Raw genomic sequence first — 18,697 nt, 5'->3', positions numbered from 1 at the left:
TTTATTAGTAATGGTTGTAGATGAAATAGCTGTATTAGTGATGGTGTTAGATGCAATAGCTTTATTAGTAATGACGTTAAATGTAGCTTTATTAGTAATGGTTGTAGCTGTAGTAGCTTTATTAGTACTGATGTTAAATTTAGTAGCTTTGTTAGTAATGAGGATAGATGTAGCTTTATTAGTATTGATTAGTAATACTGATGTTGTTCAAGGTAACAGTTTTAGTAATAATGAAGACTGGGTGTTTGTCGTGGAAAATTTTGACAAAAGTGACAAAGCAGTCAGACGAAGTTGTTGAAAATCAGAAAACCGAATAAAGCAGAAATCAAAGATTGTTTTTAAGAAAACATTAATTTCAATCATAAATATGGGGTCTAAACTGTGACATACCAATGGAAAGAAAATGTTATCAAAACCATGAAATTTCCTTTATTTCAGTTACAACATTTACAGAGGTCACAATTCATGAATTCCCGGAAAGATGGGGAAATAAAAAATAAAAAAGACTCAAATATAACAAAATCCGTGACAAACACCCAGCTATAGCAATGATGTTAGAAGTAGTTCCAGTGCTCGTAATGATATTAGATGTAGTAGCATTAAGGAATATTTGATGTAGTATCAGTATAAGTAATGTTAGACGTTGTAACGGTATTACTAATTACAGCAGATGGTGACACATTATTAGTAGTGATGTTAGCTGTAGTGTCAGTATTAGTAATATTAGATTAAGTAGCATTATTATTAATGGTGTTACATGTAATAACAGTGCTAGTTACATGAGATGTAATACCAGTCTTGGTAATGACATTAGATGTAGTATCAGTAGTAGTAATATTAGATGTATGTTAGTATATATTACTATATTAGATTATGTTACAGTATTAGTAATGATGTTATTAATTGTGGCATAGTAACTGCGGCAGGGTTGTAGCACAGGTATTAGGCCTGATGATCAAAGGGGTAACAGTAGATGTATTAGTAGAGATTATGGCAGTAGCAGCTGTAATAAGGTTATCAGTGATGAAAACAGTGAAACAGCTGGCAGTATTAGCGCTGGGAAGGGCAGTACCAACAGCAGTAGCACTGACAGTACTGATGGTGATTTTGGTGATTTAGGAAAGTACCGTCTTCAGAGAAAACATTAGTGATGGTTACGGTGACTGGCATTGTTTTAATAGTGGTTTTTCCCAATGTTACACTTATCCTCTTCCTCATCTACCTTTCTCACACTGTGCATTACCTTTATTCTCTTCCCCATTTATCTTCCTCTCGCTGTGCGTCACCTTTATTCTCTTCCCCATTTATCTTCTTCTCACTGTGTGTAACCTTTTATTCTCTTCCCCATGTATCTTCCTCTCACTGTGCGTAACCTTTATTCTCTTCCCCATGTATCTTCCTCTCACTGTGCGTAACCTTTATTCTCTTCCCCATTTATCTTCCTCTCGCTGTGCGTCACCTTTATTCTCTTCCCCATTTATCTTCCTCTCACTGTGCATTACCTTTATTCTCTTCCCCATTTATCTTCCTCTCGCTGTGCGTCACCTTTATTCTCTTCCCCATTTATCTTCCTCTCACTGTGTGTAACCTTTATTCTCTTACCCATTTATCTTCCTCTAACTGTGCGTAACCTTTATTCTCTTCCCCATGTATCTTCCTCTCACTGTACGTAACCTTTATTCTCTTCCCCATTTATCTTTCTCACTGTGCGTAACCTTTATTCTCTTCCCCATTTATCTTCCTCTCACTGTGCATTACCTTTATTCTCTTCCCCATTTATCTTCCTCTCGCTGTGCATCACCTTTATTCTCTTCCCCATTATCTTCCTCTCACTGTGTGTAACCTTCATTCTCTTCCCCATGTATCTTCCTCTCACTGTGCATAACCTTTATTCTCTTCCCCATTTATCTTCCTCTCACTGTGTGTAACCTTTAATCTCTTACCCATTTATCTTCCTCTAACTGTGCGTAACCTTTATTCTCTTCCCCATTTATCTTCTCACTGTGTGTAACCTTTTATTCTCTTCCCCATGTATCTTCCTCTCACTGTGCGTAACCTTTATTCTCTTCCCCATGTATCTTTCTCTCACTGTGCATTACCTTTATTCTCTTCCCCATTTATCTTTCTCTCACTGTGCGTAACCTTTATTCTCCTCCCCATCTATCGTCATTTTACTGTGTAACCTTTATTCTCTTCCTCATGTGTCTTCTTCTCACTGTGCATTACCTTTATTCTCTTCCCCATTTATCTTCCTCTCGCTGTGCATAACCTTTATTCTCTTCCCCATCTATATTCATCTCACTGTTACCTTTATTCCCATCCTTATGCATCTTCCTCTAACTGTGCTTAACCTTCATTCTCTTCACCATGTATCTTCACCTGACTGTGCGTAAGAGGCATCCCCTTCCCTGTTTATCTTCCTCTCTCCGTGTTGAAGCCTTCCTCTCTCCACCATCTTTCTATCTGTGCCTGCAGTCGGCGCTCAGCCTTGGCGATGTTGTTCAGATGTTTTTTTATCGATCACTAAGAAGTATCCAGGCATTTATTCCCCTGACGCTCAAGCAATTCCCTCTCACACATATACATATATTAACATAAGTACACAGCGTATACACTTTTGTGAAATGGACAGGGGCAATGCCATCAAAGAACAGCCAGGACAACAATCTCTTCCCTCTCACTTCTCGCTACAGTTAATGGCTCCTACATACAAACGCTTATTCTAAGACAGAATGGAACAGAAGACACACTTTGTTTTCAAGACGTTTTGAAATTTATGGACCACCAGGTGGGAGGGTGAGAGGAGGGCGGGGAAGGACACATAGTTGTCACGGTGACAATCAGAGACACGGGCACACGCACGGACGCATACGAAGTACACAAACACGCCAACAAACACGGAAACACACACAAACGAAGGCAACACAAAACATGAGCGTGTCCTTTTGGTCACATCTATCCCCCTCAGATACTAGTTGAATTACAGATTGCTTCTTTTGAAGTGAAGATAAAAAAAGCAAAGAATGACGCCAAAATAATAATAATGTACAATGAAGTCCTTTCCTGAAGGATACACTTTCCAGAACTGCGTAAAAAAAAGCAAGTAGATGCATCCTTATTTGGGTCCTTCCGAAAAATTGCTGTTTCAACCATAGTTCCCTTTGGGGTATCCTCATGAATATAATTCATTTGGCAGTTAATGTCAAAAAGAATGACACATTCCCCTGTTACACACAAACAGTTCCATTCACATCTCCAGGTTTCCTGCATAATGAAAAATATAAAAGTGGCATGAAGATTTATCCTTTGAAGTGGACAATTAGAAAATGAAATAATAGAAAAATAAAAGCTACTAGTTGAACCTGACGGGCTCACAGGAAAAAAGTGATTAAAAAATGTGTAAGGCAGGGGGACACATTTCATGGTTGCACAACATGCTTTGGTCCATCCGCATTTCTCCCTCCCTGAATCTGAACATATTTTTTGTTGTTGTTGTTCACACAAGAAAAATACCCAAGTAAAAGATCTGATTCTGAAAGCTGGGGTACAAGCTGTCCAAAATGGCGGCACGGTCCGACACTTGTATCTGTCCTACCCCCAAAAAAATATACGGAGATTCCTTCAGGTCCTTTTGGTCTGTAAGACAATGTTCAGGAGCGAAGCAAAGACAGCATTTCCCAAGGTCCTGTTACAAGTTTGTTTAAAAGTCTGTACAAATGAAATCAGTTTTGACTTGTCTGGTGCAGAATCACAAAATAAACCAATAGGTGACTTTTTTTTTCGGAGGGAGAAACGGGCACCAGGTCCTTCCCCCCGATGGATCGGGTTTTTACACGTCGATTGGAGACGTCCATCACACACTTCACTGACTCAAGATCCAAAGTGACTATTTTTAATAGAGATGAGTCTTTTCCTTTTTACATCTTATTTATTCATAAATGTATGTGTGCACGTGTGACTGAGCTTTACAGTGTGTGTGTGTGTGTGTGTGTGTGTTAGAGAGAGAGAGAGAGACAGAGATCGGTGGTCTGTCCACACTGAACACGTTTACTAGGTATTACCACTACATTCTATTCATCAATGTTGCATTTATATGAATTCTTCTGGGTGCCTATTTGTACACAATGATTTGAAGTTGTTATTGTTAATAATAGTAGCAGTAGAATAGTAGTAGTAGAAGAGGAATAGTATTAGTAGCAGTAGTAGCTGTAACAGTAGCGGTTATGTGTAAGTTATGTGTCGTCTCATTTACTCCACCTTCATGTTTTGTTAATGACGAGAACAAATCAGTGCATGGGAGAGAGAGACTGTCCTGGGGGGAAGGGGGGAGGGAGAAGGGCAGAGGAGAGAATGGGAGAAAGAAAGGGGGATAGGGAAGGGGAGAGGGGAGAAACGCAGAAAAGGGTTATGAGTCGTAACACAGCAAATTCACAAAATTCAGCGAGGCTGCATGGAGACAAGAGCAGATTCACAATGGCATGTTCTGGGGCGCTAAGGGGAGCAGACAAACGCATTAGAAGCCCAGATACATTTATTACAGCTCTGTCACCGCTGTGGCCTACTTTACATGCAGCACATACGAGGCTCTGTTTCCCTAACTGCCATCATTGATTTCCAGTGTTTAACTGTCTGCTACGGACTCAGAAACAGACAGACCTGCTACTTCGGAACGCACACTCGCTGGTTAGAAAGGTGTTGAGATAACACTGGAGGGAAGGAATTTAAACACAGCTCCATTCCCTCCACTTATTACACTGGAGGGACGGAATTTAAACACCCCCCGTTCCCTCCACACACTACACTGGAGGGATGGAATTAACACACGCCCCTATTCCTTCCAGACATTATCATGTCACTGCCCATAGGTAGACCGACTGTTTCATGAGATAAAGACAGTGTCCTTGGGTCTTATTACACACACACACACACACACACAGATACACACACACACTCCTTTATCTAGGTCTGAGCTCTCTGATGACTCTCACGCTGTGTTTGAAGAGAACCAGTCAAATGGACCCATAGGAGGCACTCATAGATCTATTCAGAGTGGGGGCTGTCAATCACAATACTCACAGATCTACTCACAGTGGGGACTGTCAATCACAACACTCACAGATTTACTCACAGTGGGCACTGTCAATCACAACACTCACAGATCTACTCACAGTGGGGACTGTCAATCACGACACTCAAAGATCTACTCACAGTGGGAACTGTCAATCACAACACTCACAGATCTACTCACAGTGGGCACTGTCAATCACAACACTCACAGATCTACTCTGAGTGGGGGCTGTCCACCACGATGTGCGGCTTGGAGGAGGCGGTGGCGCTCTTGGACACATACGTGTTCATGGTCTTCTCCTGCCAAACACAGACACGTGTGTGAACTGTACAGTGTTTATGACAACATGCGTGTGTCTCTCAGGCAAAAAGAGAGAGAGAGGGAGAGAGGAGAAAGACCGAAAAAGAGGGAGGGAGAAAGAGACAATTGGGGAGACCAAGGAAGAGTCACAGAGAGAAAAAAGATATTACATTTATGGAAGTCAAACTTATTGCACATTAATATTCACATTTGTAAAGGTGCATTTCAGATAGAGACAGGGTGGGATCGAGAGAGAGAAAGTGGAGAGAAGATGTGATGGCGAGGGAGTGATATAGTAGGATGGAGAGGTTGATAGAGATGGAGCAGGACGGAGGGAGATGGAGAGAGTGATGGAGCAGGATGGAGAGACTGATGGAGATGGAGCAGAATGGAGAGGGAGATGAGAGAGTGATGTAGCAGGATGGAAAGAGGGAGATGCAGAGAGAGTGATGAAGCAGGATGGAGAGAGATGCAGAAAGAGTGATGGAGCTGGATGGAGAGACTGATGGAGATGGAGCAGGATGGCGAGACTGATGGAGATGGAGCAGAATGGAGAGAGGGAGATGAGAGAGTGATGTAGCAGGATGGAGCGACTGATGGAGATGGAGCAGGATGGAGAGAGGGAGATGGAGAGAGTTATGGAGCAGGATGGAGAGAGGGAGATGGAGAGAGTGATGGAGCAGGATGGAGAGAGAGATGCAGAGAGAGTGATGGAGCAGGACGGAGAGCGAGGAAGATGGCGAGACAGAGAGGTAGAGAGAGTAATGGGGCGATGGCTAACGCATGCCCTACCTCCACCAGCTGGTGCCAGTGCTCAATTGGCTTGCGGGGGTTGGCCAACATGGCCGCCCAGTGCTCCCGACCCGGTCCCTCTGCATCACTGCCCACCCGGCACATTCCGATGACCTCGTTATGACCAATGCTGACAGAGAGGGAGGGAGGGAGCATTGTGACATCACAGCAGGCTCTCTGCGATGCAGCCTGAGGGAAGCTGAGCGAGGCCGCTCATGCTAATTATCATGGTGGATGAAGGATTCATTCTGGCTCATCCATGCCCTGCTGTTATTTTTACATAAAGACGCCATTTTATCTTTCAATTCTATCTAGTATTTTCGTTCCCCTTCCCAAGTCTTGTTTCAAACAGTGCCTCGGTAATGAAAGCAGGTATTTGAAAGAGAGAGAGAGAGAGAGAGAAATACAGAGAGAGAGAGAGTAATAGATAAAACTCCACAGAGGAACATTCCTGCTGACAAAGTATGGAGAAAATGTGAGGTTGTGAAATTAAAGAGAGGGTATAATTACTTATACAGCGCTTAAGCACCGGGTTTTATTAGCATTACATAACCGGTATTAATTTGTCAGAAGAATACCTTCACGGGAAGCAACAGGGACACGGGGGAAGGAGGATTCCACCGGATCGTGTAGCGCTGCTAATGAATGTTCCAAACGACTCCTTACACCTCAAGCATTTGTAAAAGCAGGTCCACAGCTGAGAGGTTTAACGGAACTCAACATAAATTGTATATTAATCGACTGCCTAATGCCGTGTAAGTAGGCCAGCTTGGCAAAAAAAAACAAAAACAGGAGGCTTTGCAAACAAGATCCTGAAAACTGAGGAGAATCATTAATGAAAACAGCACAATGACGTTCCGCTGGAAATTCCACTCGATTCTCTCTCTCTTTCTCTGTGTTACAATCAAATATCTGCGGCATCAACTCAGCCTTCGGATGCATTTAAACTTGCTTATTTAAACCAGTAAAACTGAGATGCATTTAGGAAATCTTCACACCCAAATTGTTTTTATTGGGCCCCTGCGGCTGATACCTTGTACCTGGATTGATCCGAAATTTAAGTCCATCAGGATCATATTTTAGATTGTATTGCAAGATATATTTTTTCTATTATAAGGCATTATTTTCATTGCTTATCAATTTTTAAAAAAGCAACAAGCAAGATTAAGGAACAAGCAATTGATTTTTGTACCCTGTGGACTGAACCTCCCCATTGCACGAGCACAAGCTGTCTTCATAGAATTACAAACCCCCTCAGGTTTTCCAACATTACGTCAAGCTATGGACTGATGAACAAATACGAAAATAAAGATGAAAGCCAGTGAGGCAATGGCTGCTATTCTGCATTCGTCCTTGACTTTGACTGACAGTTACAAGCAATATCCTTTCCCTTCCAAGACGGTTTGAGAAGTTCAGCAATCACTAAAAACCAATTTGTCGCAGAAAGGTGTACCACTAGCATCAATTACGGAGCAGTGTTGACTCAACGCAAGCCAACACCTAATTATACCTATAGAAGAATAAAAGATCATTTTCAGGGGGAAATCCAGAGCTAGTCAATTCTACTAATTAGTTCATTATCATTTCTCCTGATAGAGGAAGGTTTGTTTGTATTTTTGAATATAAGCTCCAGAATCTTCAGTCAAACACTACATCATAGAAAAGCCGTAACAACACAGTTTGTATTTTATTTCTTGCTTGTTTTCCACTCACTTCTATCTGTGAATATTTTTTGTATTACTAATAGATGCTTTAAAAAGAAATCTCTGGAAAAAAAAATCTGGGCATTAATGGGTTAAAACGCACAAAACAAACCCCTCGCAATAATCCAAACAGAACCATAAAAACAGAACCAAAGCCTTGGGCGTGTCAAGTGAATCACCTGCGCCTGGAGTATGAACTCCTTTAAAACAGCAAAACTGACTTCTGTTTACATGCTCAAGAGCGCAAACACGAGCATGCATTTAATCTACACAGCAACGCGTTCCGGCGTGTTTTTGGCACGTGAGCTAATTCAGAGGAATATTAGCGATGGTTTCAGAGCAAGCTTACAGGCCATAATGGCCGCTACACCACAGGCCAATGTGCCGGTGCTTACAGTCTGTACTCTGTTTTAGTCCCCACTGCTCGCGGGGTAAAAATATAAAATTTCACCTGGTCTGTCGCATAAAAAGAAATGAATTGAAATCATATAAGATCTGAACGCCCTTCTCAGGCTCAATGGGGCCTCCTGCGGGGATATCAGTTTTAGGGCCTCGTAAAACTTGAGGACCTCCACTTTTACATCGTAATTTATATTCCTGTCTGGCTCGTCCGGGACGATGTAAAAAAAAAAAAAGCACATATAGAAATGATATATTCCCAGATGTGCCGGGTGCAGAAGCAGTTAAGGTAACCGTAATGGGTGTATTCTCCCAGGACTGGATTCCTTGGCTCTCTGGTTAAAAGTCTGGTTCCCCGAACCATCGCGATGCACTAACAGCCAACATTTAACCCTTTAGTTTCGTAAATTTGACCTTTATTTCACCAGGCCAGTCAATATTTGTCACTGTCTGGCCACCAAGGTCCTTCCCATGTAATGCCTCTGTGATGTTTGTGTCATTTTCCCATCGAGGGATTGCTGTTAACGTCTATATTTTGAAAACAAGCAACACTATATGGACAAAGGTATGTGGACACCTGACGTCCAACATCTCATCCAAAATTATGGGAATTAATATGGAGTTGGTCCACTCTTTGCTGCTATAACAACCTCCACTCTTCAGGGAAGGCTTTATACTAGATGTTGGAGCATTGCTGCAGGGATCTGCTTCCATTCAGCCGCAAGAGCATTAGTGAGGTTGGGCACTGATTGGGCGATTAGGCCTGACTTGGCTTTCCAATTCACCCCAAAGGTGTTGGATGGGGTTGAGGCCTGGGCTCTCATGCAGCCCAGTTTTACGGCTGGATATTCTGATGAGCCAACTCTGGTTATGTGCCCACGGGCTACAAGTGAAGTGCCCCACCGCGGAACTGAACCCGCAACCTCCACAGCACGAATAATCAAATCCGGTCCTAGAATCCAAATCCAGCCCTGGTTTTCTATTTCCCCCAGGACAATTGACTGAACTCTTAGAGCTACTGATTGGCCAGACTGCCTTCACACCTGACTTCCAGGTGAAGGGAGGGTGGAAGACCAGCAGTCCTGGACCTCGAGGACCGTGACTGGAGTAACTGTTGCCACGGCGACGTGCGCTCAACGTGCCCCCCCCCGCCCCGGGCCTCACCAGTCGTAGTCCATGACGGCGATGATGAGGGACACGCTGTCGATGTTCTCGTAGGGGATGTCGAAGACCAGCGCCTCGTTGTAGGTGGGGTTGAGCGTGTTCTTCTTGATGGAGGTCTTCCTCTTCTTCATCCTCCGGCCCTCGCAGATCAGTGAGGCCTTTACGTACGGGTCTGGCGGAGACCGGGAGAGAAAGGAAAGTGAGGCATTATGGGAAGAGAGGGAGAGAAGTGAAGAGGTACAGAGAGAGAAAGAAAGCGAGAGAGACAGAAACAAGTAACAATAAAGGACCACTATATATTAATAATGTATAATAACAAATTGAAATAATGAATATTTAATAGTTAACAAATGTTATATCGTTGTCATTTATGTTGTTATTGTCGCAGTTTTTTTGTATTATTACCATGATTGTTGTCATCACTACGCTTTGGCAATATGCATTTTTTTAAATATGTCACGCAATAAAGCAGAGGAATAGGGAGAGAGAGAGAGAGAGAAAGAGAGAGAGAGAGAGAAATGAAGAGGTACAGAGAGAGAGAGAGAGAGAGACAGAGAGAGAAGTGAACAGGTAGAGAAGAACAGGCAAGCTGTTCATTAATAGCCGCAATAGCATGTGTAATCGGTCTAAAATTAGCAAGAGCACAGAGAAAGCTGCAAGTGTATTTTTTTCTGGAATAACTGAATCTGGTGTTTGAAAAAAAAAGCACACTGCATGATGGTCACGGCGCTAAGGAAACAGTTAGCTTCTTTTATTTATGCTTTGTCAAGATAGGTCAGCGGCGAGCTCAGGTCTCTCTCTATTTTCGGTAATAACCTGGGGAGTCAATGGGGGGGTTGGGAATGCAAGCGGCTGTTTAGCCAATCAAATGCGGGGGCGATTTGGTTGCCAGATAGAGTGAGCCAGCTTTTTGGGGGGGAATTTTGGCAGGACGCCAGGGTTAACGCCCCTACTCTTTCGAAACACAGCGGAATCTTTTAATGGCCACAGTGAGTCAGCGCGAGACACCTTCTACAGCACTGTGTCAACATCGCTGCGCTGAGTACATTGGATTTTTATATGGCACAGAGTAAAGAGCGCCCCCTGCTGGCCCCCCGACACCTCTCTGAGCTACGGCCTAGTTTTCTCAGGCTTTGCTCCAGTGGTGTGACATCAGCAGGAATAACAGTGATTCCATGAGCAATAGAAACGTTGCTTATGCTGTGTGACATATATGCGCCATGACCATAATACATCAACAGTAATTAGATTAATAACTTAATTACATTTAGCTTCAGATGTTAGCACTGGTTCATTAAGGGACGTCAACACCGTGGCCAGTGGAGGATCGGTTACGCTCGTGGTCCGGTCGGGCGCTAACGAGCTGTATGACCATTAGCCAGTGGAGCATCGGTTACGCTCGCGGTCCGGTCGGGCGCTAACGAGCTGTATGGCCATTAGCCAGTGGACGATCGGTTACGCTCGCGGTCTGGTCGGGCGCTAATGAGCTGTTTGATCGCGGCCAGTGGAGTGTCGGTTATGCTCGCGGTCCGGTTGAGTGCTGTTTGACGGTTGCACTAATTACCGGAGAAGCCGGTGAGGTCCATGGCTTTCAGATTGGTGGCCTTGATGACGGTGGCGGTCAGCCGTCCGGCCGTCGGCAGATAGCAGAGAGAGAAGTTCAGCTCTCCCAAGTCGGCCTTCTCCTGCGTGAGACAGAGAGACAGAGAGAGGGATTCACTCACTCACCACTGTAAACTACAGATGCTGGGCAGTTAGGAGAGAGGGATTCACTCACTAACCACTCAACTAAAGATGCTGGGCAGTTAGGTGAGACGGAGCAAAGTGTTCACTCTGCTGTAAACTAAGATGCTGGGCAGTTAGGAGAGAGGGAGCAAAGTGTTCACTCTGCTGTAAACTAAGATGCTGGGCAGTTAGGAGAGAGGGAGCAAAGTGTTCACTCTGCTGTAAACTAAAGATGCTGGGCAGTTAAGAGAGAGGGATTCACTCACTCACTACTGTAAACTAAGATGCTGGATAGTTAGGAGAGAGGGAGCAAAGTGTTCACTCTGCTGTAAACTAAAGATGCTGGGCAGTTAAGAGAGAGGGATTCACTCACTCACTACTGTAAACTAAGATGCTGGATAGTTAGGAGAGAGGGAGCAAAGTGTTCACTCTGCTGTAAACTAAAGATGCTGGGTAGTTAAGAGAGAGGGATTCACTCACTCACTACTGTAAACTAAGATGCTGGATAGTTAGGAGAGAGGGAGCAAAGTGTTCACTCTGCTGTAAACTAAGATACTGGGCAGTGAGTCTTTAATTCTGTTTTGTAACCATGTAATAAATTGCAGCAATGAAATGTTCATTTGAAAATAGAAAATAACTCTATGAGCATTTACAAATGAGGGGGCGTAGACAGGTGGGCGTTCCCAGTCTCTAATTAATATTAACACCGTAGGGAGCTGATTGACAGCTTGTGGGCGGAGACAGTCTCTAATTAATATTAACACCGTAGGGAGCTGATTGACAGCTTGTGGGCGTGTCCAGCAGTGCAGGGGGGGCGCGTTGCGCTCACCGCCGTCCCCTCCACGATGTCCCTCCAGACGGGCTTCTCCCCCGTCCCCTCGCTGAAGTCCAGCAGGTTGTCCACCACCACCTGACCGATGAGGTCGTGTCGGGAGAACCGGTCGAAGTCGTAGACGGAGAAGTGCAGCTTCCGGGAGTGGAGCTCGGCCAGGGGGACCCCGAACTGGAACGTCTCGTTGAAGACGGGATTTAGCGTCTTCCTGTGAACCTGCACGGGGGTGGGGTGGGGCGGGGTGGGGCGGGGTGGGGTGGGTTGGGGGGTGAGGGGTGGGACAGAGCCGGTAAATGTGAGGCTGAGGCTTCAGTGAAAAAGCCCATCCCTGGCTTGTTCTGGCTAGGGCTGGGTCACACTCTGACTTGCATGCATTTGAAATATGCATTCGGATGTGTGCGTTTCATACATAATGCAGATCGCTCATCTCGCTCTTTGTGTGGCCTTTACTTTTGCCACCTACAATTTACACCTCTAACATTTTTATTGCACTTTAAAGATACATTTTCTGAGGTATTTGGTGATTTGTATTTTTTTAATAATCTTTTTTGTTAATTAATTCTTTTCTGAATCGTGTTACATAACATTTATAGAGTACGAAAATATCACCAGAACCCCCCCCCCCCCCTCACAAATTAGAAGCTTGAAAGTAAATTAATCTTCCATGAACCTTAAATTAAAATAGAAAGTATCTGAGTAAATAAATTTTAAAAATGGTGAGATGTGTGGTGCAGTCTGTAGGGCAGCCTACTGTCAGGCTATATATAAATCCCCCATATGGAACAAAGAGGCTCATGCATATTCACATAACTGTTGTTTTACTGCCCCTTTTCCCCCTGGTTTGTGACACACGTGTCATAACCATGCCCAGGGCATTGTGGGTATTGTAGTTTTTTTTAAACCCCCCCAGTACACAGGGGTTCCAACCCTGCCAATCCCTCCTCTGTGATCTTTCACACTCTCTGCTTTCCCCCGACGGAATACAACAAAAACATGAAAGGAGGGCAGACTGTCCGCTCTCCTTTTCTTTTTTTTAAATTAAATGAACGGTGGCCCACCGTTTGAGGACCTTCCCAGGGCCAAAGCAGGGCGGTGAAGATTAAAGGCAGTGGCAGGGGCGGGGGGGTAAGGGAGGAGAAGCGGTGTCACGGAGACAGCTTGGCTGAGAGCTTCTGACCTTGCGTGTGGCAGCAGTCGGCGCACCTTTCACTGCTAATAAACAGGGGCTCCCTGAGGACGACGGCAGACTGGGGGGGGGGGGGGCGGGAGGGTGGGCCATGGATAAACAGGGAGGACAAGCCGATCGCCACGTCACCGAGGCAACGACACACAGCCCCACGGGCTCCAGGTGACGGAGGAGGAGCAAAGCCGCAGCGACAACAGAACACAAACAGACACCGGCTTCCCGTTTCCCAGCAGGCACCGCCTCGGCCGCCTAAAGCTCCCCGCTCGCAAAGGTCCTCGGGGGTTTCCTTTAAAGGTGCTGAAAATAAAGTAGCTAATAAACAGGAAGCAGCATGGTGTTTGCCCAGAGGGGGAAGGGGGGTGGGAGTGTGGGGAGGGGGTGGGGGAACAGCACCTTTGTCTGGAACTTCTTCTTTCGGTCGGGCAGCAGGTAGATCTTCACGTACGGGTCCGAGAACCCGTTGGCGTCTTTGGCCGGGAGGTCCAGTGCCTTTAGGATCTTGACCACCAGCTGCTCAGTGCTGCAAAGGGAAGCAGATATGGGTGTTTTACACTGGCCAGGCACTGCCCTCCACTAACATATCCACAGACTTCTACAGGGTCTCGCACTCCAAAGAGCAGGGGCGGCCAGTGCTTTCACATACACATACCGTGCATTTCCATGGACACACAGGGCCCTGAAGAATTACTCACACGCTTGATAAAGATCAACAAAAACACTGTGGAATTATTCCATTGACCTTTAACAAGAGCCCCAGGACTAGCAGATGCGAAACAACTGCATAACATTAGAGATCCACGAGAATATTTCACCAAAGGTATGACATCATTTTCAAAATAAGAGTCTTTCTGAAACCAAACCCACTGCGGGGGTGTGTGGCCAAAAAGCTCCATTTTGAGCTCATATAACCATAATGCCCGGTTACAATCAAGGTTCAGGTGCCTTTTTTTTTTTTTAGCAAACTCCAGATCTTTGTTTTTTTATTGTACTCAATAGAGGCTTTTTAATGTGGTAACCCTTCCCAAAGATGCACTTGCATCTTCAACAAGGCAATCTACAACTGCTTCACTATTTTTTTAACATCCCGATTCCTGATTTACAATTTGAAAGTGATATCTTTTTTTGATTGTATAACCCGCTCTTGATTCGTGGAGGTCAGAAACTAGAGTGACCAGATTCCCCGGAGGACTGCGTACCTAACGCAATGAGAAACTACAAACAGAACGACGGAAATGCAGGACGAATCAAGGCTTTCTTGGAAATGTGAAAAAGGACTGTAATGCCGGCCGGTTCCAGGAAGCACATCGGGGCCATCTGGTCACCCCGTCAAAAAAAAGCTCTGCCTCGTTTCCTCCGAGAGAAACAGACCCCAGTGACAGAGCCTCCGGAGGCAATCAGAAGCCTGGAATCAGAGCCAGATACTTAACGCTGTCTCGAGGGCCTTCTCCCCACTGGGAGTGTTTGTTTTTTTTTTTTTTACCTTATGCATTCGCTATTTGGGGGTTCAGGCCTGGTGTTTGTTCTGTTTGCTCTTTTTGCTCTGTTTCCTGTCTTGCTACTCTGTAAAGCGTCTTTGTGACAGTTCTCAGTAAAAAGCGCTATTGAATTGAATTGAATTATAAGGGCACTAAGACAATATACATATATATATATATATATATATATATATATAGATAGATCATTTTTTACCTGCCTAAATGTCAGCATCGGATGTGAAATGCACTTGAGGGCCAGTAAGTGCGTGCAGAGCTTGGAGGGTATGAGGCGGATCTGGAGGAAACGGCACTCTGCGGTATATTAAATCAGCGCTCTGGCGCGCGCGCGGGCCGGGCGCATCCCGTTTAATTAGCGGCTAGCGGCTAGCGGTCGGCGGACGCGCGGTGTTCGGAGGGCCCGTCATCCGATCCGGCCGTTACCGAGACGCGTCTGAGCCCGGCGACGAGGACGCGATCGTTTCATTAGCCAAGGGTCAGATCCGCAGGAGCGCCGAGGGGTGGGAGGCGGCTTAAATCCGTGGTCCCGTTCGCATGCGAGCGGGAGCAACAAGGCCGGTCTCGGGAAAAATCAACCCCAGGGCCCCGCCCCCTCACGGGGCTGCGCTGTCCAATCAAACGCTTTCCCCGAGCTTCATCTGCATATCATTTCGTCTGTTTGCGATCCCTGTAGTTTCTTTTTCACCGTACATCGTGAGCTTCCGTGTTGTTTGGGGAAAAAGGCGTATTTGGCTCGGTACTCAGTTAATAAATTTGTAATCAAACAATTAACTTGTGGTCACAGTGCAGATTCTCAGCTATAAAAGCTGAGCACCTGCACTTTAACCACAAGTGAATTGTTTGATTAAGGGCATTTTTACACACGCTGGTTTCACCATGTAGGAACTGCAGTACTTTTTATAAATAGGCCCCCCATTACATGGTGTCATAATGACTGGGACATATTAATGTTAAGTAAATGAAAATAGTCAGGTTTAGTACTTTATCACATATTCACTGCATGCAATGACGGCTTGAAATCTGTGACACATAGACATCACCAGGTGCTGAGTATCTTCTCTGGTGATGCTCTGCCAAGCCTGTACTGCAGCCATCTTCAGCTCCTGCTTGTTTTGGGGGCTAGTTGCGTTATGTTTCCTCTTTTGCATATGAAACACATGCCTAATTGAATTCAGAGCAGGTGACTGATTTGGCCAGTCAAGAAATTTCCAGTTTTGGCTTTGAAAAACTCATTTGTTGCTTTAGCATTGTGTTTGGGATCATTACCCCGAATTGTGGTGGGACTATGTATTTAAAAATGCTGTTATTTCTACAAGGTGAAACAAAAATGTATAAAAAATACCCTTTAAAAAAAGCAGATAATCTGCACGTTAACCACAGGTGAAATGTTCAATTACAAATCGAACGTTGTGGAGTACGGCGCCTAATAAATAAAAAATATGTTTTTGTCCTAACGTCATGGAGCTCGCTGTAGTCGACACTGTTTCCTGGTCAGGCTCGCGCTCTCCCCAGACAGCGAATGAGCATCTTAAACGGTGGCTGAAAATGATAAACGTGGCTCGACGGCACGCGCTCGAGATTTAAACCAAATCTGTCCGACTGTATCGCTGACCGCAAGCCCGCCCTTCCCGAGCGCCATTAATCAACAGCGACACACTCCCTCTCTCGCCGGCCCGGTCTACTCCTCCTTCCCTGGAATCAGATACACCCTACAGGGCAGACAGCCGTTACTACAGCAGGCGAAGGGCGGGGGGGGGGGGGGGGGAAATCACACCGCACAACAGCAGTACAGAACCAGCAGCAATTCCCACAGCGCAACCGCGTCTGCCCACTCGCTGTCGTGTGAACAGAACTACATTTCCCAGAGGGCCCGGGGTCCGGTACGGGTGACTTTGTGTAAACTCGCACCAGTTCTCAGCGAAACACTTAGGTGTGACACGGCGCTTGACTCTAATACCCCGCGAACCAGCGGCGCCGCTTCCCGAAGTGCAGCGGTATCAGATATGAGCTGAGGGACCTCGCTGAACAGCAGGACCTCGCAGCAGTGCGGGAGCGAAGCAGAGTGCAAAATATGCGCCGTGGAATATGCGCTGTGTCGGTTAGACAGCACAGCGGCTAATGCGCCAGCTCCACACAAACACAAACACAGGCCTGCGCTCAGCCAACGTTTGTTCTGTGAATTACAAAAAAAAATTCCTCGACAAATACAGCTTGGTGCGTTCGGGCAAAATGAATGTCAAAATTAAGGGCAAATACTGATTTGTTACACAAACACACACATACACACTGTCTGCACATTACGTGATAGATCAGAAGTGAGAGAGGACAGAGGATGTAGTCTTGTATTTGCCTGCGTGATGTTTGTTCTCTCTCATCTCAATCTCTCTCTATCTCTCCTTACTGTACCAAAATAATTCTCCCCCACTATCCCATACTGAAATAACTCTCCCACATATAGATGTAATACATGTAAAATGACAGAATTTTAACTAATAACTCAAGATGATTCACGATGTGTTCACCGTCTCTGTGATTATGGCAGTCACAGACGTACTGACCCCACCTCTCTCAGATTATGGCTCTCACAGATGTACTGACCACACCTCTCTCAGATTATGGCAGTCACAGATGTACTGACCCCACCTCTCTTAGATTATGGCAGGCACAGATGCACTGACCCCACCTCTCTTAGATTATGGCAGTCACAGATGCACTGACCCCACCTCTCTTAGATTATGGCAGTCACAGATGCACTGACCCCACCTCTCTTAGATTATGGCAGTCACAGATGCACTGACCCCACCTCTCTTAGATTATGGCTCTCACAGATGCACTGACCCCACCTCTCTTAGATTATGGCAGTCACAGATGCACTGACCCCACCTCTCTTAGATTATGGCTCTCACAGACGTACTGACCCCACCTGTGTTATAGCAGGCTCCACTCCCAGAGGATTTTTATTTCATTTGGTTTGGAAAGTTCTGGAATGGATTAACTTGTGCAGTAAATTTGGGAAAGCATCGATTTCAGACAAAGACGCAGGACAACAGAAACCTCGGCAGTGATTACACAGTCCGTTCTCTATAGTTTTGACCCGTTTCCATGGCAAAGCTGAGGTGACCGAGTCGATAATGCGCATCGATAACGCGCGCCTCTGTCTCAGGTTTTTTGTACCTTGGTGAGTAAATCCGCTCGGGAGTAGTCTCTACTTAGAGCCCGTAAGTGTCAAATTAATTGTCTGACGTAGTTTTTTTTCCATGCCATTGACCAATATATATTTTTTGTTGATCGTGTCCATTTTTTTTTGAAAATGTCGTCGCTGTAATTTGCTTTTGTAGGTACCGCTGTTTCATGGCCAGTTGTCCCCGGGGGGGTCTCTCTGAGGGCAGAGGTGGTTGCTGTCGACCGCCCGTCTCTCTCTCTCTCTCTCTCTCTCGCTGACTCTCTATTAAACTCGGAGCCGTTACTGTGTGCTGATGGCGTTTGTTGTTTAAAGTGTCGGGCCATCTATAATTCATCCCTTAAACTGCCCCTTAGTCCTGCGCACATCAGCAGGCTCTTTATTTCCAATGGTTCTCAGCGTGACCCGAAAAAGGACCCAAATGGCACGCTTCGGGAAGAACAGTGCCATAAAACCCCCTCCACCCCCCCCCCCCCCCCCCCCCCCGCTTCCTTCTGCCCTGCAGTCAGGGGTACAGTCCAGGGAACTGGGCCTGCAACCAGCGGCTTCTGCCCAGAACATCATCGTACCACAGCAGCGTCTTACCAGAACAGAACTTTATCAGAACAGCACCTCACCAGAACAGCATCTCACCAGAACAGCATCATACTAGAACAGCACCTCACCAGAACAGCATCTTACCAGAACAGAACCTTACCAAAACAGTAGCTTACCAGAACAGCACCTTACTAGAACAGCATCTTACCAAATATCCATCTCTGTTGTTAGAAATTGAAGTTATATATAAATTCTAAATTAAATATATAATGATGATGATGACTATTATTATTATTATTAGTAGTACTAGTATTAGT

The 18,697-nt window shown here is 45.3% G+C and overlaps 1 protein-coding gene across 11 annotated transcripts in view; it reads right to left on the bottom strand.

Annotated features, from left to right (window-relative positions):
* Nucleotides 1–409: 409 nt before the first annotated feature.
* The window catches only part of syt3 (synaptotagmin III), a 32,884-nt gene continuing 14,596 nt past the window's right edge, over nucleotides 410–18,697 (bottom strand). For 2 of the 11 annotated variants that reach the window (XM_035398816.1, XM_035398823.1), the window contains exons 7-13: nucleotides 13,563–13,689; nucleotides 11,981–12,199; nucleotides 10,991–11,111; nucleotides 9,427–9,598; nucleotides 6,161–6,290; nucleotides 5,277–5,367; nucleotides 410–4,312 (exon numbers count right to left, since the gene is read on the bottom strand). In XM_035398816.1, coding sequence (XP_035254707.1) covers nucleotides 5,281–5,367; nucleotides 6,161–6,290; nucleotides 9,427–9,598; nucleotides 10,991–11,111; nucleotides 11,981–12,199; nucleotides 13,563–13,689 — 856 coding nt within the window. In that variant the 3' untranslated portion in view covers nucleotides 410–4,312; nucleotides 5,277–5,280. Of the gene's footprint in view, nucleotides 4,313–5,208; nucleotides 5,368–6,160; nucleotides 6,291–9,426; nucleotides 9,599–10,990; nucleotides 11,112–11,980; nucleotides 12,200–13,562; nucleotides 13,690–18,697 lie in introns of all 11 variants that reach the window. The other 9 variants (XR_004763127.1, XR_004763124.1, XR_004763125.1 and 6 more) reach the window with 9 other exon arrangements.

The sequence above is a fragment of the Anguilla anguilla genome, chromosome 17 (assembly GCF_013347855.1).
Source record: "Anguilla anguilla isolate fAngAng1 chromosome 17, fAngAng1.pri, whole genome shotgun sequence".
NCBI lineage: Eukaryota > Metazoa > Chordata > Actinopteri > Anguilliformes > Anguillidae > Anguilla > Anguilla anguilla.
This window is presented reverse-complemented; position numbering and strand designations above follow the sequence as displayed.